General features: G+C 53.8%; 1 protein-coding gene across 1 annotated transcript in view; it reads right to left on the reverse strand.

Moving 5' to 3' along the window:
* Positions 1–22,210, reverse strand: part of ALX4 (ALX homeobox 4) — a 49,492-nt gene extending 27,282 nt beyond the window's left edge. Inside the window, exon 1 of the mRNA XM_030794665.1 lies at positions 21,680–22,210. Coding sequence (XP_030650525.1) covers positions 21,680–22,139 — 460 coding nt within the window. The 5' untranslated portion in view covers positions 22,140–22,210. The remainder of the gene's footprint in view (positions 1–21,679) is intronic.
* Between the last annotated feature and the right edge of the window lie 1,605 nt (positions 22,211–23,815).

Consider the following 23,815-nt stretch of genomic DNA (forward strand, 5'->3'; position numbering starts at 1 on the left):
TCTTGCTCTGTTGCCCAGGCTGGAGTGCAGTGGCACAATCTTGGCTAACTGCAGCCTCCACCTCCCGGGTTCAAGTGATTCACTATGTTGGCCAGGCTGGTCTCGAACTCCTGACCTCAGGTGATCCACCTGCCTCGGCCTCCCAAAGTGCTGGGATTATAGGCATGAGCCACTGCACCCAGCCTGCAACTTACTGTTAAATGATACAGCTGTATATAGTATGCATATATATCAATACATACATAAACAGAGCATATACACAGAGAGAGACACAGAGAGAGACCCAGAGAGATTGAAAATAATGCAAATATGGCAAAACATCACCATTTGAGGAGTCAGCATAAAAGGCATCTGGGAATTCTTTGTAGTCCACTTGTAACTTTAAATGTAATATTATATCAAAATAAGAAGTTTTTTAAAAGGAAAGGTATGTGGACTAATGGCGAGAAGGCACCTTCCTTAGGAACCCCTCTTGTGAAGCTGGCATATGTAATCATTTGAACAGGACCTGGACGAGTTTACCTGGCAACCTCCCCACCTTCCCCTCATCACCACCACCATTCATAATTCTACAAGGGGCCTTGTATGTTGCAATAAAACTCACAAGACAAATGCCAACTCTGGGAGCACACCTTGCTCCCCAGCCCTCTGGAAGCCCTCACTCCCATGGAAGCCATTGTGACCCAATTAGAACGTGAGGCTCCTTTAAGCAGCTCTTCTGAGAGCTGTAGGAGGCCAAGGTCAAGCTACTGTTGAAATTTAGAAGTTTAAAAAATACTTTAATTTTTTAGTCTGCTGTAATTTCAACTGTCCTACAGGTAGTCCAAATGAGTAAAGTTTCCTTGTATAAAAAAAAATGGTGGAAAGAACCATCCTTAGGGCCTTTGTCCAGCCCTCAGCCCCCATGGCTCCTCTGCCAAGGCCAGGGTCCCCTCCACCCCCCAGCTTGTGTCTGGAATTTGTCTTTCCTGTTCTCTCCCCCACCCTGTGTCTTGCCTCACTGATTCATTCACTGGGCGCCTCATCAGAGCTTCCCTTAGGAATCATGGCCTAATGGAAGAGATGGATGAGGGACAAGCACAGTCAAGTGTTCCAGGGTCCCTAGGGCAAGAGTCTTGTTTCCCAGACACGGCAGGGCCCACAGAAAGGAGCGGTCAGTTTCCGTTGAGAAGGTCGGAGAAGGCTTCCGCAATGGAGTGGCTCTTGAATTGGGTATTGCCAGCCAAGGAGGGCTCCAGCAAGGCATGTTGCATTTTATGGTAAAACAAGATACCAAGATACCATCCCCCCACCCCAAATAGGGCAAATCCCAAATTACCAAGGGGGAACCCTTAGACAGGAGCCCTCCAACCGGGGCTGATTACAACCATGACAGCAATAATGTAATGCCTTGTATTCGTGTTGCCCTGACCCACCCACTATTTCCTCTGACCCTCCCCAGATCCCATGAGGTCAGTGTTGGTATCTCTGTTTCACAGATGAGGAAACTGAGGTCCAGTGAAGATGAATAACTTGCTCAAGATCACATAGCTAGGAGGGGCAGACTGGATGGTCCCATGCCAAGTCCACTGCCTCAAGGTAGTCCACGTGGTCCCTCCTCCAAGGTGGTGATGAGTCATCTTTCTAACGTGGAGGACTCCTGGAGGGGTCAGGCAGGCTTCATTTTGTCGTAAGGGGGCATTGCTGAGCCACTAGGGTCATTTGTATCTCAAAGGACTGGGGTAAACCAAGCTTCAGGGCCTCCATGAGAAGCCCACGTATGATCTAACACTTGGAGATCACTTCCTGATGCCTCCTGGGGTGGGACGGGTGTTCTGGCTTCAGTCTGGGCTCTAAGTGCCCCTGTCAGCTTCTCTCCTCAAGGAGGCTAGAAGTTTCCCGGCTCCTCGTCCCATCCCCAAGCTCCATCTCATGGCGTGGGTGGTTGGATGAGACCCTGTCCCCAGCAGGACCCACTGCCAGAGAAACAGAGTCCCCCATGCTCTCCCCTATCCCAGCAATACATCCCCAGGGTTCAGAGACCCCATGGGACCAGACCCTCCCTTCACAGCCGAGATGCAGAGGCCCAGAGTGAGGTCATACTGCCTGATAATGGAAAGGCCAGGACTCGAACCCTGCACCTCCTGCATCCAGCCCTGTGGTCTGTCTGCCCATTGTCCCTCTCAACTCCCCTAAACCATGTGGCCCGGGCGTGTCCCGAGGCATCTCTCACTTAATTCCCCCGAGCCTCTGTTTCCCTTCTGCAGCAGAAAGAATCCCGCAGCTCCACCACCTTCACCAAGACACTGTAATATCACTTTCATCCGGAGGCAGGTGAGACGGAGAGGCTTAGATCCTGCACGAGGCGAAATGAAATGAATGAGAAGTCTTTGGGGTAGGACAGGCCTGGGCTTGGCCGCTGGTTCTGCCACTTATTTGCTACACTGATTTATTCAACAGCATTCCTGGAGCACCAGCTATGCGCTGGGCAAAGTTCCAGGTGGTGAAAATATAAAGCCCAGTAAAACACAGTCCCTCCCTTGAAATGGCTCACCTCAGTGACAGGGGCCGTGGTTACAGTGCGGGATGGTGACCAGGGCAGGGGCACCTAGCCCAGCCTTGGGGCGACTCCAGATCTCTGTAGAGGAGGTGTTTTGAGGCAGCGATGTGTTTGGAGAGGTCTGTTGAAGCTGTGTTTAGCTAACGCTTCACATAAGACTAGGGAACGCCAGTTTTCCCCATGAAAGAAATGGGAGCCGACTAAAGGGGATTATTAAGGAGGCTCCCGAGCCACCCCGTGGTTCTGCCACAGAAGGGTATCCTTGGAAAAGTGACTTGACCTTTGTGTGCCTCAGTTTCCTCATCTGTAAGATGAGGCTGAGAACATCGACATCCCAGAATGGCTGTGAGGTCTGACTGAAGTAGAGTGCAAGACGGCACACCCCCTGACCCACACACGGCACCCACTCTATCAATGGGATGTCGCCATGATATATTAATAGAGTTATGATCTGGGGATGAATTTGGCTGTGGCAGCTGACAGCCAGGGCAACGTCACTCAGCCTGCAACTGTGTCATCCCCACCCGCTTCCTTCCCCAGGTGCATCCTCTCCAGTTCAGGTTTCCCAAGCGGCAGCTCCCAGAATGACATTTATGAACCATAAACCTCTGTCAAAAGTAGCTCCCAGGGTCCCTTTCAATGACGGGCCCGTTTCACATACATATAACAAAGACTATAAATGGGGTGAAACATTGGCAACTGCTGTAAAAATCAAATGTTAAATTTATTTGGTTATACAGACTTAAAAAACTTTTAAAGAGTGGATTCGTGGCAGCCTCTGCCTTTAGATTGTGCCCTCGCCAAGGGCAGGGGAGGGGTGTGACGAGGCAGCGTTATCCCTCGCCCTGCCTGTTATCAGTGTCTGGCACCCAAGACGCACGTACTGAATCGAACTAATCTTAAACAATTCAATTTCTTTCTTTCTTTTTTGTTTTTTGGAGACGGTGTCTTGGTCTGCTGCCCAGGCTGAAGTGCAGTGGTGCGATCTCGGCTCACTGCAACCTCCGCCCTCTGGGTTCAAGCGATTCTTCTGCCTCAGCCTTCCGAGTAGCTGAGGCTACAGGCACATCCGCCTCCGCTAATTTTTTGTATTTTAGTAGAGACAGGATTTCTCGTTTTTGTCCAGGCTGTCTCGACTCCTGAGCTCAGCATCCCCGCCTCGCCTCCCAATGCTAGATTACAGGCATACCATTCGCCTGCCAACATTGTTTCTTAGCCTGCAGAGCTTGATCCAGAAAGAATGTGCTGCTTTCACCAACGTCAAATCTTTTCTTTCTCAAATGTGCTCCTTCTTTTATTTTTATTTATGTATTTATTTACAGAGACGGAGTCTCGCTCTGTCACCCAGGCTGGAGTGCATTGATGCCATCTCGGCTAACTGCAACATCTGTCCCCCGGGCTCAAGCCATTCTTCTGCCTCAGCCTCCCGAGTAGCTGGGATTACTGGCACCAGTCACTGCACCTGGCTAATTTTTGTACTTTTAGTAGAGACAGGGTTTCACCATCTTGGCCAGGCTGGTCTTGAACTCCTGACCTCGAGATCCACCCTCCTCGGCCTCCCAAAGTGCTGGGATTACAGGTGTGAGCCACCTCACCCTGCCCAAATGGACTCATTCTAATCTAGAGAATCACTTACAAACTGAAAAAGCAACAAGGCTTTTCTCCCCTTGGATGAGAAAGGGAAAGTAATGGCTCAATTAATTATAAGATTGCTTTTTTTTTTTCCGTTGCCTAGGCTGGAGCACAGTGGTACAATCCCAGCTCACTGCAGCCTCAACCTCCTGGGCTCCAGCAATCCTCCCTCCTCAGCCTCCTGAGTAGCTGGTACTATGGGCACACAACATCACACCTGGCTAATTAAAATTTTTTTTTTTTTTTTGTAGGGACGAGGTGTCACTATGTTGCCCAGGCTGGTCTCAGACTCCTGGATTCAAGCAATTCTCCCACCTCAGCCTCCCAAAGTGCTGGAATACAGGCATGAACCACCATGCCCAGTCCTAGTTTGTATTTTAAGAAAGTCATCAACTTCCTTAAAGTTGATAAGAATGGAAAAGATTTTTCAACATTTGCTTTTTTAAAAATCCACATTTACAACTATAAAATAGTTAACAATTCAAAATATCTAAAGGATAATTATTTCTAAGTTTTGGTTGGTGTTTTTGTATACATGGCTGGGATTTGGAGTAGTTGGGTTCCAAGGATTTTGCCTATCACATATAGTAAGGATAAAATATAAATAATCAATGTTTCAGCATTCACAATTAACATGTTAGTTAAAAATGGTTCTTTTGGCCCCGCATGGTAGCTCATGCCTGTAATCCCAGCACTTTGGGAAGCCAAGGTGGGCAGACTGCTTGAGCTCAGGAGTTTGAGACCAGCCTGGGCAACACAGTAAGACCCCCATCTCAAAAAAAAAAATTTTTTTTAATTAGCTGGGCGTGGTGACACAAGCCTGTAGTCCCAGCTACTCAGGAGGCTGAGGCAGGAGAACTGCTTGAGCCCAGGAGGTTGTGGCTGCAGTGGGCCATGATTTAGCCATTGCATTCCAGCCTGGGTGATAGCGAGACCCTGTCTGAGGGAAGGAAGGAAGGAAGGAGGAGGGAAGGAAGGTAGGAAGGAAGGAAGGAGGGAAGGAAGGTAGGAAGGAAGGAAGGAAGGAAGGAAGGAGGAAGGGAGGGAGGGAGGGAGGAAGGAAGGAGGGAAGGAAGGAGGGAGGGAGGGAGGGAGGGAAAGAAGGAAGGAAGAAAATGGTTTTTTCATTGACTTCTGCTCATCTGAACAAAATAAAAAATTCAAATAAGGCCCTTCTTTAAAATGCATGGTGTGGCCAGGCACAGTGGCTCACACTTGTAATCCCAGCACTTTGGGAGGCTGAGGTAGGCGGATCACCTGAGGTCAGGAGTTCGAGACCAGCCTGGCCAAAATGGCAAAACTCCATCTTAAAAAAAGAAAAAATATATATATAATGCATGGTGTGTCCCTTTTACCAAGAAAACCTTAATCCACAGCGAAGGCGAGACAAATACATCTCTTTTCCACCTGTTACTACTTCTTGGGAGGATGGATCCCCTGCAACAGGATGGATCTCCTGAGAAGATACTTTGTGTAGCACAAAACTGGGCTCTGTGGAATCTTCTCTCATGGGGCTAAATCCTGGGGGATGGGTTAATACAGCAGGGGTTGGGCACATACATTCCCTGAGGACATCTGGCCTTCACTGTTCACCAGCCACATGGTACAAGTAATGTTTCCAAACTGGCCTCTTGTCCCTGGCTTCGCCAATACTGGGCAAGCGAGGAGGCTATTACTCATTCGGTTTAGAAGGGTTTGTATCCTTCTTCTTCACCCACAGGAGCTGCTGCCAGACATCACATAGGGGTCCTGGGCTGGGCTGGCCTGGTTCTCAGGATGGCTCTGGAGGGAGGAGGGAGTGGGGTCTGGGCGGTCAGGGGACGTGGTCATCATTTCAGTAGATGAGCGAAGATGGTGTAGCCCACGTACAGCGTGCGGTGTGCTGAAAACCCCTCCCAGTGCGCCCCCTCCACCATCTACAGAGCTCTCACATGCTGTTGAGTCTGATGGGCACATAGGCCTGAGGGCGTCCAGGCAGTGGGCATGAGCCCCCTGGGCAGGGGAGCGAAGAGGAAAAAGGTTCTTTGGCTCCAGGAGATCTGGGTTCAATTCACAGCGGGACAGCCTCACCTTCCTCGTCTTCAAATTGAGGATACTAATATCTCCCAATGGGTTTCCATGAAAAGTCTCAGTCCAGGTGTGGCCCAGGGCAGTGGCCATCGCGTGCTTTCTTAATTGCAGATGGGCAAGCTGGGGCCCAGGGAGGGTGCAGAGACTGCCTGACATTCCCGATTCTCTGTGCTTAGCCCTGTGCCGATCAGAGAGGAACACAACAGAACCCCTGCCCTGGGGACGGGCTAAGGTTCCGGGTCAAATAAACACAGAAAACACATTCAGCAGGGAGAGAGTTATTCCCCAGCTCAGGACACATGGGTACGAGGTGCAGCAGCCTATGGGGAGCAGGGGCCTGAGGGGCCTGGGTGGCCTTCATCCCTCCTTGAAGCCTGCCCCCACTGTGTTAGGAAGAGATGGCAGCCCCCACCCCTCCCATCACTCATCCATGTTTTAAAATACAATGTCAACCACAGGGTAATCGTAGATTCAGTGATAATTTGTTCCTTTTCCGACTCTATGCATCCCGGTCAACTTTAACTGCCTGTCAAGGTTTCTGGCCAGTCTGATAGAGTCAAGGCTCCAGCAAAATCTTATCAGTCGTAACAGCTAACATTGACTGAGCTCTTACTATGCTCCAGGAACTGTTCTAACATCCTTACCTATTTATTTATTTAGATACAGAGTTTCGCTCTTCTTGCCCAGGCTGGAGTGCAATGGCATGATCTCGGCTCACTGCAACTTCCGCCTCCTAGGTTCAAGTAATTCTCCTGCCTTAGCCTCCCTAGTAGCTGGGGTTACAGGCGCCCACCACTACACCCAGTTGATTTTTTGTATTTTTAGTAGAGACAGGGTTTCACTATGTTGGCCAGGCTGGTCTCGAACTCCTGACTTCAGGCAATCCACCTGCCTCAGCCTCCCAAAGTGCTGGGATTACAGGCGTGAGCAACCACACCCGGCTCGATCCTTACTTATTTTACCTTATTTAAGCCTCACCCTATCACTAACGGGTAGACATGATTCTTATCCCCACTTTACAGGTAAAGAAACTAAGGCAAAGAGGTCAACTAATTTGCCCAAGGTCACTCAGCTATGTGGGCTGAAATCCGTTTCCAGGTTCTGAGCTCCACGGGCTTCTCCAAACCAAAGGCATCTGAAGCATCAGGCAGCCTGTGTAGCCCAATTGTGGAATGAATATAGTTTCTATGGTTTTCCAAGAACTCTAGAAATTATGCCTTAGGGCACATGGCTGGAAGACCAGGCTCAAGCAGGCCTCTGTTTAGTCACCTAGGCTGGGGAAGTTCCTAGGAGGGGGAGCCGGGGACAGCTGCTTCTCTGCAGCTGTGCTCCCCTTGACCCTGCTGTCTAGTCCCTGGAGCCCCAGACCCTGGTTGTGCCGCTCACTGGATGGCCCAGGGTAGGGGACAGGGAGTTGCAAGTGCCGCTTTTGGGAATCCAACAGAAAATCTTCAAAATATGCATGGGGCCAACAGCATGGCGTCACTGGATGCTTCCCTCTTGGAGCTCCTCCGAGCTCCACTGGAAGGATTCTGGAATCATCTTAATAAAGGAAGTGGTCCCAGATTTGAGCATCTCAGGAGATGGGTGTATAGACCCTCAGAGCACATGAGAATTTCCCCAAAGGCCACGTCCTCATGGGATGGTCAACTGAAGGGGCAGAGGGGCCCCAAAATAGCCAGGGGCCCAGCCAGGGCCAAGACTGTGGCTCTAGAGTCCTCGCCTTTGGCTCTGCCCTCCACTCCTTCTCACCAGCTCCAGGTCCCGGAAAACAAATGTGTCCTTGAGCTGAAGTTCTGTGACCTGTTGGTCACTGGCCTGCAGGCAAGGAGATGAATGGATGGCCTACAAGGGTCCTTGTACATTCTGTGATCCTGGACTTCACATCAGAAGATCATTCAGGGGCCAGATAGACAAATGTAACAGAATAGAGACCAGATGTAAACTCTCAAATACATGCACAATTGATCTGCAACAAAGGTCTCAAGACCAGTCGATGAGAAAAGGGCTATCTTTTCTACAAATGGTGCTGGGAAAAGTGGATATCCCCATGAGGAAGAATGAAGTTGGAGCCTTATGTTATGTCATATTCAAAATTAAAGTGCATCAAAGACCTAAACCTAACAGCTAAACTATAAAGCTCTTAAAAGACATAGGGGAAAATCCTCCTGACCCTGGAGTTATTGATGATTTCTTGAATATGACACCAAAAGCAGAGAGAACAAAAGAAGAAATTGAAAAATTGTACTTCCTCATCAAAATGTAAAACTTTTGTGCATCACTCCAGGGAGTGAAAGGACAACCCATAGAATGAGAAGAAATATTCACAAGTCATGTATCTGAAAAGGAATTAATATCCAGAATTCCTATGACTCAAGAACAAGGAAACAACCCCATTCAAAAATGGGCAAAGTACTTGAATACACTTCTCCAAAGAAGATACACAAATGGCCAGACGCCAAAGGAGAAATACGGTATGATTCCACCTATAAGAGGTACCTAGGGTCAGGCGCGGTGGCTCACGCCTGTAATCCCAGCACTTTGGGAGGCTCAGGCGGGTGGATCACCTGAGGTCAGGAGTTCAAGACCAGTCTGGCCAACATGGCGAAACCCCGTCTCTACTAAACACGCAAAAATTAGCCAGGCGTGGTGGTGGGTGCCTGTAATCTCAGCTACTCGGGAGGCTGAGGCGGGAGAAGGGCTTGAACCTGGGAGGTGGAGATTGCAGTGAGCTGACATTGTGCCATTACATTCCAGCCTGGACAACAAGAGTGAAATTCTGTCTCAAAAAAAAAAAAGTACCTACAGTAGGAAAATCCATAGAGAGAGAGTAGAATAGAGGTCACTTGGGTGGGGGGTCAGGGGTGTGATGGCGGTTCCCGTTTAATGGGTATGGAGTTTCTGTTTGGGATGATGAAAAAGTTCTAGAAACAGTGGTGATGGTTACACAATATTGCAGGTGTACTTAATGCCACTGAAAGGTTCACTTACAGATGTTAAAATGGTAACATTTTATGCTATGTATATTTTACCAAAATAAAAAGTTCATTCTTAATTAAAATAAAGATTTTGAATGCAAAAAGCAAAGGCCATACTGAACCACGCAAAGAACACTCAGCCTGGCGTCTCACTGCTTTGCTCAGAGTCCTCCAGTGGCTTTCCCAAAGTCTGAACCCCTTGGTAGAAAATAAATGGCCCAGGGGCCAGGCATGGTGGCTCATGCTTGTAATCCCAGCAATTTGGGAGGCTGAGGCGGGAGGATCACTTGAGTCTAGGAGTTCAAGACAAGCCTGGGCAACATGGAGAAACCCTGCCCCTACTAAAAATACTAAAGTTAACTGGGCGTGGTGATGAGCCTGTAGTCCCAGCTACTTGGGAGGCTGAGGTGGGAGGATCACTTAAGCCTGGGAGGCAGAGGTTGCAGTGAGCCGAGATTGCACCACTGCACTCCAGCCTGGGTGACTGAGTGAGACCCTGTCTCAAAAAATAATAAAATAAAATAAGATAAGATAAGATAAGCTAAGCTAAGATAAAATAAAATAAAATAAAATAAAAAGTTCTCTTTGGCTGTGCCCCTGCCATTCCTCAGCCCACCTCACTGGCATCCCTCATGCCCCTGCACTCCACACACCTGCTTCATGTTCTTCCCTTACCCAAAGACTTAGTTCATGCTGTTTCCTGCGTCTAGAGGGCCTCTTTCAGCTCCTTCAGCTGGTGAGCTCCTGTTCAACTTTCAAGGTCCACTTCAAATGTCCATGCTCAGGAAGCCCCAGGCCATTCACCTTCCCCGGGGAGTCCCATGGCATGTAGCACATTCTAACCAGGCTATGGGTTCTCTGAGGGCAGGAGCCAGTTCGTTCACTGCCAAACACTCTGGTCCCTGCCTGACACAGAAGTGCCAGGCTGAAGGATCTGTTGGATGTGAGGAGCTTTTGCCAGGCGCACACTCCTCCGTGCGTTCCTTCTGAGCTGCTCCCCCTCTTTGAGCTTTGGCTTCCGTCTGTAAAATGAGATTCAATTCCTCCACCTAGGCCTCTGATGAGACTCAGGGGATCGTGGATGTTCAAGTGCCCTCAGATCGCATATGCCGGGGTGGAGCGGGTGGAAGGAATCATGGGTGTGCTGGGAACAGCCCAGGCCTTGGAGCCGGATGCCCTGCTGGGAACCTGGGTGAGGTCAGATGGCATCCTGGCCAGAACAGAGGGCTGCATCCCTTGCAGGTGAGTCTCAGAATCCCAGGGTGGAGGATGAGTGAATGGGGACTAAGGGAGGAACCTCAGCAGCTCTCAGGCAGCCCCCTGGGCAGATGGCAGGAATGGGGGTGCCAGCGGGAAGGACATGGAACTCACTGTAGGGAATGGGGGAGACCTGAGGAGGAGAGTTGGGGACGAAGGGAGAAAACCATTTGACTAGAGCTGACCCCGGGGGGTGTGGCAGTCAGATGGCAGGCCTGTGGCCTGTGGGGTGAGACCCGAAAGAGGAGCAGTGAGGAAAAGGGGTACTCCTCCGACTGCTGGAGTCAGAGAAGACCAAGGCTTGTGCTAAATAGAGCTACCCAGAGCCTCCCTGCTCCTACACCCCACAGGAAACCCTGAAAAAAAAAAAAAGCAATCGTTTTCTACCAGAATGCAAGAGAACGACAAAGCAGGCTCTCACCCCAGGCCTCAATTCAAAGGAAGGATGAACGAAGAGAGAGTGGAAAGACGTACAGAGTTCCTAGCATGTTCCCCTCCCATAAGATCCTTTCATTCATTCACTCAGCAACAGACATTTATTGAGCATCTACTATATAGACTAGCTCCAGGCTCTGGGGGAAAGTTTGAAACAAAACAGACAAAGCCTCCTGCGGTCTCTCATGTTTCCTAGAGGGCAGGTGTTATTTCCCCACTGTTCCCACAGATGCTCCTCAGCTCCACCCTACCTTGATCAGAGGTTCTCTCATGTTCCTGAAACCTCTGGAAACTCATGCAGTCATTCCTCATACCAGCTAGAGGCCCTACGCCATGCCTGGGACCCTGTTTTCACCTGGCACAGGTGAGGAAGCTGTGCCCAAGGTCACAGAGTCAGGTATACAACTTCAACCTGGCAGGTGCCGAAACTTACTCTTGACACTACTTGTCTTCTGCATTCCCGATGTGAAGCTGAGAAGAAAGCTTTGGGGGCCATGGTTTTTTTTTTTTTTTTTGAGACAGAGTCTTGCTCTGTTGCCTAGGCTGGAGTGCAGTGGCACGATCTGGGCTCACTGCAAGCTCTGCCTCCGGGGTTCACACCATTCTCCTGCCTCAGTCTCCCAAGTAGCTGGGACTACAGGCGCCCGCCACCACGCCCGGCTAATTTTTTGTATTTTTAGTTGAGATGGGGTTTCACCGTGTTAGCCAGGATGGTCTCGATCTCCTGACCTCGTGATCCGCCCGCCTAGGCCTCCCAAAGTGCTGGGATTACAGGCGTGAGCCACCGCGCCCTGCCCTGGGGGCCATGTTTGTGAGACCCTGTCTTTCGTCTCCACATCATCTGGGACGGAATTAGGGTTATCTCAAGTCTAATCAGGATCATTCTAGAACAGAATGCCTTTTAGGTTTCTTGGATCCCTCGGCCAGCAAGGCTCGACTCTTCCTTCCTGGCTGTCTCACTGTGGACGAGTTACTTATCTTCCATGAACCTCAGTTTTCATCCATGAAATGGGGATGATAATAGTACCGATCTCATAGGATTGTGATGGTGATTAAGTGAAATAATGCATAAGCAGCTCTGGTGTACTGCCTGGCACACAGGTAGGGACGCTCAGTCGTTCTGGGCTGTCACATGGTTCTGCAGCAGCAGCCAACTCTAAGCCTTCTTTGCCTCAAAACCCATTATTGTCTTTGTCCTGCAGATGGGAAAACTCAGGCCAGGAGCCAGGCCTGGCATCCCAGACTCTTAACCTTTGGCAGACTGGACCAGCCTTCCCCCTTTCCTGGTACGATGAATGGGGAAGAGTGTGGGGTCCCGAGGCATCTCGAGGATTCTGGAGGGCCCATCCACCTCTCTTGGTGAATATCATAGAACCCGAAGGCCTCTGAAACCACTGAGTCCCATGAAGAAGGTTCAGAGATGGGGAGGCTAGAAGTTTAGCTTTTTTCTGGATAGACTCCCCCATTTGAAAGTGAGCTCCCTCCTTGAAGTCAGAGGCCATGGAGCTGGAGTTGTCCCAGCTCCATGCTGGGATGTGAACCAGGTGTGAATGAATCCTTGTAGCCACGTAGAGACATCGGGGAGGCTCATATATCCAGGAGGACCCCAAACTCTACATACCTACTCTGAAACCTGATCAGAACCCCACCATTATCATTTGCAATATCCTAGCACCCTCAAAGGGTATAGTGTGAGGGGTGGAGCAGAGAACCTGGTGGTGCAGGATGTACGGGGCAGACACACTACCTCTCTCCGTGATCACATCCTCCTCACACTCCCCTCCCAGGTAGGACAGGGCCAAAGTGCCATTCAACACAGGGAGAAATGGAGTGGCACTAGAGAAGTAAGGGGGCTGTTATACATGACTATTTCCATAGAAAAACCAAGACCTATTGATCTACAGAGAAAGCATGGAGGGAGAAAAGGAGAAAGTCAAGAGAGAAGAAGCCTCAGGATTTCCAGCCACTAGAGAAAACTCATTGGCCTGGACAAATCCCAACTTCCCCCAACTTTCCTGAGCCCTCGCCTTAAGTGGCTTCCTGTAAGCTACCAAACCCTGGTGGCACCTGCACACCCCAGGGCAAGCCAGCCTGACCTTCTCCTCAGAGCCTGAGTCAGGGCTTTCCCCATCTCAGGGCCCATCCCACTGAACTGGAATTTCAAGGTCACTCGTCTGTCTCTGCCTCTGAACCTGAAGGCAGGGGCTGCATCCAGAGCTTCCCAGAATCCCCCACAAGGCTTGGCATAGCGACAGGCAAAGTTTGGTGAGCCTCGCGTAAATGGAATCAAGCCTCTCAGTCCCCTTGTCTGTGAAATAAGACATGTGGGCCAGGAGATGACTGCCATCTCTTCCAACCTTGAGTGAGACCCCCACCATGTCACCATGACCCATTGCGTGTGTGCTGCAGGGTCAGGGGAGCTACCAGGTTCCTTGATGTAACTAACCAAAGGCTCTCAGGCCTGGTGGACGGTCCTACACAGTGGGAGGAGTTGGTCATCTGGCCTCAGCTGACCCTGGCTTGTGGTTTTCAAGAATTTAGGAAAAGAAAACCCAGCTTGGGGAGCTGGGCAGAGAGCAGGAGTCCCAGCCTGGTGGAGCTGCATTAGAGTCAGGTCCCTGCAGTCCCACCAGGGATTCCACGGGTGCTCTCCTGCTGTCCTCTAATGCCCAGGGCTCATGGCGGGGTCTGCTTTACTTCTAAGGAAACTGAGGCAGAACTGTGAGCATCTGCCCTATTTGATGCACAGAGAGAGTGCAACTTACTGGACTTACTGCAGGAGTCGCATCCAACAAGAGAGCGGGTGAGTGGATTGGATTCCCCAACACTTTCTGCCTTTCCACCCATCGTAGCGGAAGGAGGAGAACTCGGTGGGTTCCTGCCCTCCTACTAACCTGGCTGTGGGGGTCCATTTCCCCTTGGGCCTCAGTTTGCTCATGTGCTAAATGGGGTCAGCAGTGGGCATAGACAGTGCCAAGGACACGTCTCTTTCGCAGTGAGCCACATGGAACAGGGACAGAGGGTACATTCCAGAGCTGGTGGCTTGTCAGAAGGCCTTGTCGCAGTGTGGGTGGGCTGGATGCGCCATGTTCGAGGGCCCCAGGATGACGCTGGGGGTGGTTGGGCCCCACCAGGGACTTGCCACAGGGAGATTCTGCCTGCCACTCGGTGAGTCAGCTGCTCCTGGGAGCCACGACCAGGGGCAGGAAGGCCACAGGCCACGATGCAAGGGCGCTTAGTCACTCTCCCTGGGGGCACCTCTGGAGGCAGAGGCTTTGCCACCCACAGACCCAGAGAAGCTCCAGAGCCGTGCACATGGGTAGTCACCCTTGCACACCTGAGGTTTGCACACTGGGGGACACAGACACAAGTGCCAGAGGACAGACATGCCTTTCACCAGACTACACGCAAATCCTCAGCCTCACCCTGAAACACTCAGACAGCAGGACGCGGACCCAGAGAGAATGGGCACAGCACACACCACTCACATTCATGCTGTGCACATGTTCACACAAACACCTAAGCCGGCTCCTGGGGGCACTTAACCATGCGGGGGCAACACTGCAGGAGACACCACTTCTTCATTCATTCTTCCGGCCAGCCAACATTTGTTAAGCCCAACTGTACAAAACACTTGGAAGGACATAAGCTGTAACACAGGAGGCAGGGTCTTGGCACGTTCTATCTCCTAGGAGAAGGTCCGCCCAGGGAAGATGCTCCATAAATACTGGGATAGGGAAGATGAGTGGACACAGGGGCCATGAGCCCGGGGCCTCAGCTTGAGCCTGGTCACAAAGACACTTGCTTACCCCCTCCCTATTTGCATCCCAGTCCTGAGCCCAGAACCTGCATTCCACCATGGCCCTGCAGGAGCTCCAGCCGGCTTTGTGTCCTGGGATGGCTCCCCACTCAGGACCTGTGTTAGCCTCCAGGGAAGCCTCTTCCACCCACCTTACCCCAATTTCTCCTGGACAAAAATGCGTGTGGGGGTGAGGAAGGAAGACAAAGGGGGTGAAGGTGGGCCCAGACTGCTACCAGCACAGAAACTCCAAGAGGGTCTTTGGAAATTGCCAACACTCCTGCGTTTCATACAGCTAAAATTCAGACCCCGGAGCAGAACGGACTTCTCCAAGGCCATGCAGGAGTAGAGAATGCAAAGGTGGAGGCTGGGGTGATCTACGCCCCAACTGTGGGCCCCAGTGCCCACGTGTGACACGCTGGACATCAGTGTTGTGGTCCAAACCTCCCACAGCTTCCCAGCCTTCTTGGTTGTGGCCTTCAGAGCCCTGGAGAGCCAGTTGTTCTGCCCTGACCTGGGTCACCAGGTCCTGTCCCTCTACGAGGTGCGTGGGGCCAACATCCATGCTGGGCCTCCAGTTCAGAATGAAAATCCACTCTTAAAGAATCTGCTTTAAGAATCCGATGAAGCAAGCACTGGCTCCCTCTCTGCCCCCAAGTGCAGCGGCGCCAGTGCCCAGCAGCCTTGACCGAGCGGTCCCGAGTACAAGCGGCGCCTCCACCGGGAAAGTCAGGTACTTGGCAGCTAGTGGCGCCTCTTACCCCGCCCGTATCTCCCAGTGACCCCCTCCTCACCAAAAGGGCACCCTGGGAGCCGCTGAGCCCCACGGTGACCCTTCCAGCTGCCTCTGGAGTCCAAATCCGAACCGGCCCGCAGCCCTGCGTACCACCCTACACACCCAGCCTTGGCTCCTCAGAGCCTTGCCTCTGCGCGGCTCTTCCTCGCCCCTGAGCCACAACTCCCTTCCATTCCTCCCTTTCCTCGGCGCTGGCTGGTGCGGGTTGGGGTCAGATGGAGAAGCGGGTCTTTGTTAAAGTGACAGAATGTGTTGGGGGTGGGGGCCGGGGCCTGTGCAACCAGGTGTCCGCTGCCCTTTCCTGGACGCAGTGGAAGCTTCTGCCGCATCACCAAATTTTTGTCATCCTTTCTGAGGGACCTGCTTCCAGGCAGCACGCAAGTTGTTGTCCCGGGTTTACTCCGCACCCCTCTACTGAGTGAGGAAGGAGCATCTTGAATAGAGATGGGGGTGTCGCCAGTTTATACATCTGCAGGGGAGAGGTGTGCCAGGCTGCACCTCTGGAGGCAGGGTCCCTGGAGGCCGCGGGTAACTGATATTAGAGAAGACCCCGGTTGCAGCTGGGAGGGCTCACTGGCTGGAAAGAGGTGCCTCCTCCTTCCAGCAAAGGGCCCCGTTTGGAAGGGCTGCTTCTCACTTGTCTAGAGGCACGCAGGACGGTCGGCTTCCACTCGAATTCCCCCGGACGGTATCATCACATAGCCGGGTACTCGCAGTGTTGGTTTCCCAATCCGATGACTGTCACCTCGGTGAGGGCCTGTGCGGATGGCTGGAGAACCCTGCGCTGCGGGCGCACATGGCCAGGTGGCGCCTGGCAGGCGACGTCCGGGTGCAGGACGGCGCTCTTACCGCCCCACCCCAAACCGTTGCCTGGGCCTAGGTCCTTCGGCTTCCTGAACAGGGGTTTGGGGGGCTAAGGACGCTGAGGCTCCGGGGGCAGGAAGTTCTCTCTGGTCAAGCGTTCTCTCTTCTCTCCGACATACACTCCCCTACCCACCCACCTCGCCTACCCTCGGGGCGAGAGGCTTCACCAAGGCAGCGCACCCCCCATGAGTCATCCCAAGGCCTGGGAGCCGCGGGGGCTCCGGGCAACTATCCCCCTCCTCTCCTGGCCTCAGGCACCCCAGTCCAGGGGTCTGCAGAGAAGCCCGAAGCCCGGACAAACACGCCGGACGTCAACCACCTCTCATCCCTGGCAGCAGCAAAGGCCAATATATTTCCATTTCTTATTTCAGTTTGCCACCAAAACAAAGCTGCGCGCGGCTGCGGGCAGGAAGGCGCTGAGACCGAGAAGAAGGGACGTCCCGGAGAAAGCGCGCCCAGCTGATCTTAGAAACCAGAGTCCTCCGGGACTTCGCCGAGATTTTCTGTAGGGCGTTTTAATCTGTTTTCCTACTGCGGGCCGGCATCGCAGCGCGTGCGGCTCGGGGCTTGGTGACTCCGGCTTAGCCCGGCGGTCGCGGCGAGGTTCCTGGCACAGCCGCTTGGAACTTTGCATTAGAATCGGGACGGCGCAAATGCCCTGGCTAAAGTGTCACCCTACTCAAGAAACACTGCTGTCAGGAACAAAATGGGGTCCCCGGTGCTCCGAAGTATCTTCTGAAATTTTCTTAAAACAACTTACAAAAAATGTTTTTGCTTTAACGTTTTACAACGTTTAAGGAAACATGTAAATGGTCTGTTTCTTTATCCAGATGGTCGTCCTAACTAACAGTGTACACATACATAACAATTCTTCCAACTTTCCTCCTCAGAGCTATGCACTTCACTATATGTAAATTATAATAAAGAAAAGATTGTGCAAGATCGTGCAAGTCGATTGACTTAAAATATTGAGTTTTAATCCAGGCCCTCTGTTTTTCTATTTAACAACGTATGTGTTTGGACCAGACTGGTGAAGCAGGCTATAGAAATTAACAAAGTAAAAAATTAAAAGCATCTTCCTTCGCCATCCCTCCCTCCAAAATTAAACAACAGTCGCCCCTTCCCGGGTAGGCTTCAGTCCCAGGCTCGAGTTTTCCTGCGATCACCCCACAGTCACCCACTGGCTGTTGCTGCTTCTGTCGGGTTTTCGTTTCTGCCTTCTTCGGGTCGTCTCTTGTATACAAAACACACCCCAGTTCTCTAACTAAATTCAAATACGACCCCGGCAGAATTTACATATTTCGTGGTGCATGGATTGTGTCGGTGCAGGGGAAATAAATACCCTCTGGTATTTAACCACTGCGTCTAATTCGAAAAATCGGGACTGGGCCCCTAGGCGGCACCCCAGGGGCTCCAGCCTGGCCCGCGCCTCCCCAGACCTTGGCGCTGAGACCGCTGCTTTTGGGGGTGGGTGGATGGAGAGGTAGCAATCTGCTTTCAACAAAAACCTGTCGCCACCGAATCGAAAGAGAAAGGGAAGGGGGAAGAGGGGCAGCTTCCCGCAGCGGCCCCGCGTCTCGGGACTGGTAGACTAGGACCAGCACGCGGCGGCTGCGACTCCCGGGGTCGGATCCGGAGTTTGGGGGCGAGGCGCCGGAGTCCCTGCCCTGAGTACAGGGAGGCTCTTTGCGTCGCTGAGAAACGTCGGGTCTCCAACCTGACTTGTCTCCTGGGGCCCAGGCGGCCCGCTCAGGGCTCAGGCAAGGAATTCAGGCGGCCAAAGAGCGGACCCAGAGTCTGGAGGGGAGAATGGTGAAGTCTTGGGTTGCAACAGAAGAGGGCTCGGTGGGGGCTCTTTCGTAAAAACGCGGTCTCCGCACCCAAAGGACACTGCGGAGCCGCCTTAATCATCGTTCTTTTAGCACATTTGGGGAAAGGAAGGCCCAAGTTGGGGTAGGGACGCTTGCAGCCCGGGAGGGTTTCTCTCACCAACTCTTTCCGCAACCCAGTCCAGACCCGGCCAGCAGAGACTGGAGGCGGCTTCCCCGCCCCGCACTCCCTCGGCTTGGCCCTGGCGCAGCTGCCCGGGGCACCTTCCTTGCCGAGAGGCGATTGGACTCTGCCGGGAATGGGCCCAGAAGTTGAGGCCCAGGAAGAGGCCTCCGAGCTTCCCCCTTTTGTTAGGTGTAGTTACACACGTGAAAGAACAGCTTTCGCCCCGACCTCCAGGGCTGGGAATGGTTGCCGGGTCTCAGCTGCCCGCCTGAAGAGGGAGATCAGCCAGCGCCAGTACTGGCACCAAGGCTGCCCCTGCCTCCGACTTTCCCCATGCTCCTGGGAGCGTCTAAGGATTTTTCCTTGAACTCCATTTCTCCCCTTTTGAGTGTATACACTCTCACAACTTTGGGAAGGAATTGTTGTCAATGCATGCCTCAGTTTTCCTGCTTGCTGGCAGAGGAGGGATCGCACTCCTCCTGGCTACCTCTGTAAAGGGCAGAGCCTCAACTTTTGTATCCTCAGTTTCTCCATCTTAGACCTAAAACGCCTAATCCCTTTCCTAGAAGGACCAGACATCTCCTGGCTGGGGAGACGCAGCTGCTGAGAGAGGGAAAGAACAAACAGTGACTCGCTGTTTATTGTTTGTAGCTTTGCCCCGAGCAGTGCCTCCATCTTAGGTAGCATGGAGTGGGGGCCTGCCGGTAGTTACAGGCTGCCTTTGGTCCCAGCCTGCAGTTTATGACCCACAGCAGTGGCAGGGGCTTGCCCTGTCCTCAGAATTGGGTGCTCTTGAGTTCCCAGCGGCACGGAGATAGACAGGGATGGAAATGTGGGCGGGGGTTGGGAGGGGCAGGGGTAGCGGGGCCTCTTGCTCTTGCCTCTTGCTGTCTCTGCAGAGGCACATTTATGACCCAGTAAGGCCTTTCTGTTATCACCCCAGGATGCAGATGAGGAGACCGGGGTTTGGGAAGGTGTTTGCTGTCAGGTCACACTGCCACGGGTTAGGGGCAGTAGCGGGTCAAGTGGTTGGCCCTTTCCCTCAGCTCCAAAGGCTACTGCAAGTAGAAGAAGGGCCAGGCTGGCTGTGGGGGCCCAGCAGGGCACAGAGAGAGGGCTCAGGGGAGGCCAGCCCTCTCCGCCTTCCCTCCGGACCTGAAAGCATTTAACCAAGAGGTGGGGAGCTCCTTAGGCTCTCTTCTTGCCTAATGTATCAGCCTCTTCAGAGGTCTCACTGGTAATTTTCGTTAAAATATGAAAATCCAATGCAGTGGAGAGAGAGCACGAGCCTGCTGGCTATGCAGCATGAACCTCCATGGGTCCCCTAGTCTGCGACCTGCCCTCACCTAATAGTCCTGAATGACAGGGACGAGCTGGGGCCTGCGTCCCTGGGCTGAGAAGGACAGCCGGTATGGACAGGGCTGAGAGTCTCTGCTGGCCTAGCACGGAAGGAGCGCCTGTATGAGAGCTGTGTGTGTCCATGTGTGGAGCTGTGTGTGTCCGTGTGTGGAGCTGTGTGTGTCCGTGTGTGTGTGTGTCCGTGTGTGGAGCTGTGTGTGTCCGTGTGGGGAGCTGTGTGTGTCCACGTGTGGAGCTGTGTGTGTCCGTGTGTGGAGCTGTGTGTGTCCATGTGTGGGTGTCCGTGTGTGGAGCTGTGGGTGTCTCTGTGTGTAGCTGTGGGTGTCTGTGTGTGGAACTGTGTGTGTCTGCGTGTGCAGCTGTGGGTGTCTGTGTGTGGAGCTATGGGGGTCTGTGATCTGAATGCCTGATCTCATTCCAACTGGAGGTGAAGAGGAAGGTGGAGGAAGTGGGGAAGGGCCACTGAATCTTTCTAAATCTTCTCTCAGTTCTGTCCTATGGGTTTGGGAGTATGTGGCTCATTCGAGGCCACATGGGCATGTGTTCTTGGGGTAGGACCACATCGGCTCCTAAAGAAGATGCTCTCTGCGTGTGTGTGTGTGTAGAGTGCAATTGTAGACAAGCCTATGACTGTGAATGTTTGTCAGCAGCCATCTATGAACTAGTTCTGCGCCTGTGAAAGAAGGAACCTGAATACGAGAAAACATCTGCCATCGGCTGTTTTCCCAGGGTTATGCTAGCCACCAAGGCCTCCGCCGTGTCCCAGCCTCTGTCCCCAGGCCTAGTGCCGCTCCATCAGCCTGGATCAGGGCAAATCCCCTGCCCCCAACTCTTCTCACCAGGGCCGAGCCTGAAGGCCAAGGCCTCCGGGAGAGTATGTGCTCAGGGCTCCTGGCCCAGAGAAGGTTTTTCCCTTTCTGCGTCTCTGCTCCCCCTTCCGCTTTGGGGTTCAGGAACCCCGATTCTCTGGAAGAAGAGAAGGCCTAGGCTACCGAGCTGCTCTGGCTAGAGACGTCCTTGAGTGTCTCTCTCTCCTAGGCAATGGTGGCTGTGCTCTGGGGGGCCCAGGCCTGCCTCCTGTGGCTGCGTTCAAGGCGGCTTGGAGGTCATTTAGGCCAGCTCCCTCGGGTTCCCCGTGGGCTCAAATCAGGACCCAGACCCTTCTCTCTTGCCACAGCCCTGGGCCACCTGGGACTCGGGACTTCCTGTCTCCCCTCCTACTCCGTCCTAAACCATTGTTCAGAGGCCTGCCGCCTCCAAGAATCGCCGAGGGAGAAGCTCCCGGGGAACTGGCCTGCCCGCATCCCCACTGCCAGTAGCGCTCAGGGTCCCAGGACTCGGGTCTTGCCAGACCCCAGGGTCTCTGGCTCCGCACTGTGTCGCGCCAGTGCGCCTGGATTTCCCGTGAGCTTTTGGCCAACCACGCTCCGGGCTTCCAGCCTGGCTCCGCACCTGCGGCGCTCTCACCTGCGGCGGTGCCTCCCGAGGAGCCTCGCAGCCGGCGAGGAGCGAGGCCTCTGCAGTCCCGCAGCCCCGCAGCCCCGCAGTCCCGCAGTGCCGCAGCCCCGCAGCCCAGCGCCAGAGCGCTGCCCGGAGACTCCTTGCGGCCGCACGCGCTGGGCCGGTAAGAAGCATCCGCTTCAAATCCCGCCCAGCGGGCAGCGCAAAGCGAGCGGTTTGGGGAAATGCCGAAGGGACCGGGAAAAACAAACTCCAAGTCGAGTTTAACAGCCGAAACGCTCCGTGCCTACGCCGGCGGACGTGAAGGAGACAAAACAGATCCCTTGGCTCCTTCGCAGCGATCGATCCCGTTTACCGACCAGACTCACCAACCACTGCCCCCACCCCGCCCCCAGCCCGCCAACTCATACCTCCCGCAAGCCACTAGTTTCAAAGGATGCGGAAGCCAAACACCCCGTGGTCCCCAGCCCCAGGTGACCCGCACGTGCACTCACCGTAGCAGGGAACCTGCAAGGCCGCGTTGTGGCCGCTGCTGCCTTCCTGGAGTTTGAGGCTGCCGTCCGGGGGCGTCTTGCAGGCGCCTCGCTGCAAGTAAAGATGCGGTTGCGCGGGCGGCTGGGGCTGCGGCTGCTGCTGCTGGGGCTGCGGCGGCGGCTGGGGCTGCGGGGTCGACGGCTGGGGCTGGAACTTGTTAAAGGAGCCCCGCGCCCCGGCTCCACTCTCCAGGGGTGTCGCCAGGTCCTGCTGCCCAGCGCCGTAACGGGCCCGGCTCTTGGCGTCCCCAAATCCCTGTGCTTTGGCGGCGGCCGACAGGAAAGTTGTGCCGAACTTGTCGCCTCCGGGAAATGCCCTAAAAGGCGACGAGCCCTCCCGACTCTGCGACACTGGGCTGTAGTAGGCGTCCATGGCAGCGGCCGGCGACTCGCAGTAAGAGACGCAAGTCTCAGCATTCATGCCTGGCTTGCGCGGGCGGCGGGCGGGGGCGCGAGCGAGGGCGCGAGGACGCCACCGCGCGCCTTGGCTGGGAGTTTGGGTAGGCGAGGAGGCTGTGGCTGTGCACTCACTGCCCGGCCTGCTCGCTCTCCCTCCTCCCCTCCACGCCTGCCTCTCTCTCTCCCCCTCTTCTTTCTCTCTCTTTCTCCTCTCTCCCTCCTCTCTCTCTCTTCCCCTCCCTCCCCCCCTTCCTCTGTCTCTCTCCCTCTCTCTCTTTCCTCCCTCCCCACAGCTAGCCGAGGGAAAGAACGGAGGGCAGTAAAAAGATTCAGATGTTTCGGAAAGTTGACCAGATCTCCCAAACCCTCTAAAGGTTTTGCAGCGGAAAAAAAAAATAAGTAAATTTTTCCCCCGCCTTGCTTCTTCCTTTCCCCCTGTCTCGTCCCCTCCTCCTCTCTCCTTCCACTGGCCCCTGCCCCCTCCTCTCCACTCTCAAGGAGATGCTACTAACTCGCTAGCGGGGATTCAACCCGGAGGCGCCCGAGGGCTTTTCCGATTCTAGGCGGGGCTGGGGAGGTGCCAGGATCCCCAGGGCTCCCGAGGCTAGGCTGCGAATTGGCGGGGTGTCGGAGCTTTGGCCTAGGGCAAAGGGAAATGCAAATTTTAATGACAGGTTAAAAAAAGCCCCCCAAAATAAACCTAACAGGTTTTGACATTCGAAGCCAGGGAGACCACGGGCCTGCGGTTGCAAGCGAGTCCTTCGGCCTCCTGCGCGCGAGCTCGGGGGCGCCGTTGCGGGCCTTCCCGCTGGCACCTTTTCCTAGGTTTCCAACCTTCCTCCCCATTCTCATTCCTTCGGGAGATTAACACACACACAAGCCTTCGTCGTCCAGTGCATGGTCCACTTGCACGTCTTGTTAACTATTTCCCTCTGCTGTAAGGGCGCTGGCTAGGATGTAGCGGAATCTGTGCTCCCTCAAGTCCTGGGGAAGCCCTGGGCTGGGCCCGGCTTCAGAAGCTTTAGAGCGCTGCCCTCTGCGCTCTCTTCCAGAGGCCGCACCGCGCACGCCCCACGTCTGCGCCCAGGCGAGGGGATTTCCTGCCAGGCGAAGTACAGAAGCGGAGTCTGGAGACCCCCTGACCTTGCCCGATAGTCGCGCTGTCACCTGTTCACTCCTTGGGGTCAGGGGTTGGGGAAAGGGGTGAGACCGTCTCTTCTCTTTCTGGCTTCACTGCCCCCAAATGTAAAAGGAACTGCTTGGTTTTGATAGGTTGTGGTTTCACCACCAATGCGAGCCTCAAGGCCCCTGGCACCGCCACAGCAAGGGAAAAATCTTTGCGCATGCAGCCCCTCGATTTCGCTTCATGACAACCGTGCTAGAGATTGGGGCCCCCAATTTTCTGATGAGCTAACGGAGGCTCAGAGAGGGGCGGCCACCTGGTCCAGGTCACACAGCTGGGAAATAGCCCTCTGCTCAGGCTAGTCCCTCCACAGACCTGGAAGGCCGTGCGGACAGCGAGGGCGCAGAGGGGAAACTGGCCCCCGGCTGTGGAATGGTTCAAGTTGAAGGAGACCAGCGAGAGCAGCCCTCCTTAAACCGCTGAGAAAATCATTAAGCGAGAACGTACCTCGAGGGAGTCTGGGAGTAGGGTGAGGGTAAAAGTGCAAGGTAAAATTAAAGAGGGCCTGAGCACCG

This window comes from Nomascus leucogenys, chromosome 15 (assembly GCF_006542625.1).
Source record: "Nomascus leucogenys isolate Asia chromosome 15, Asia_NLE_v1, whole genome shotgun sequence".
Lineage (NCBI taxonomy): Eukaryota > Metazoa > Chordata > Mammalia > Primates > Hylobatidae > Nomascus > Nomascus leucogenys.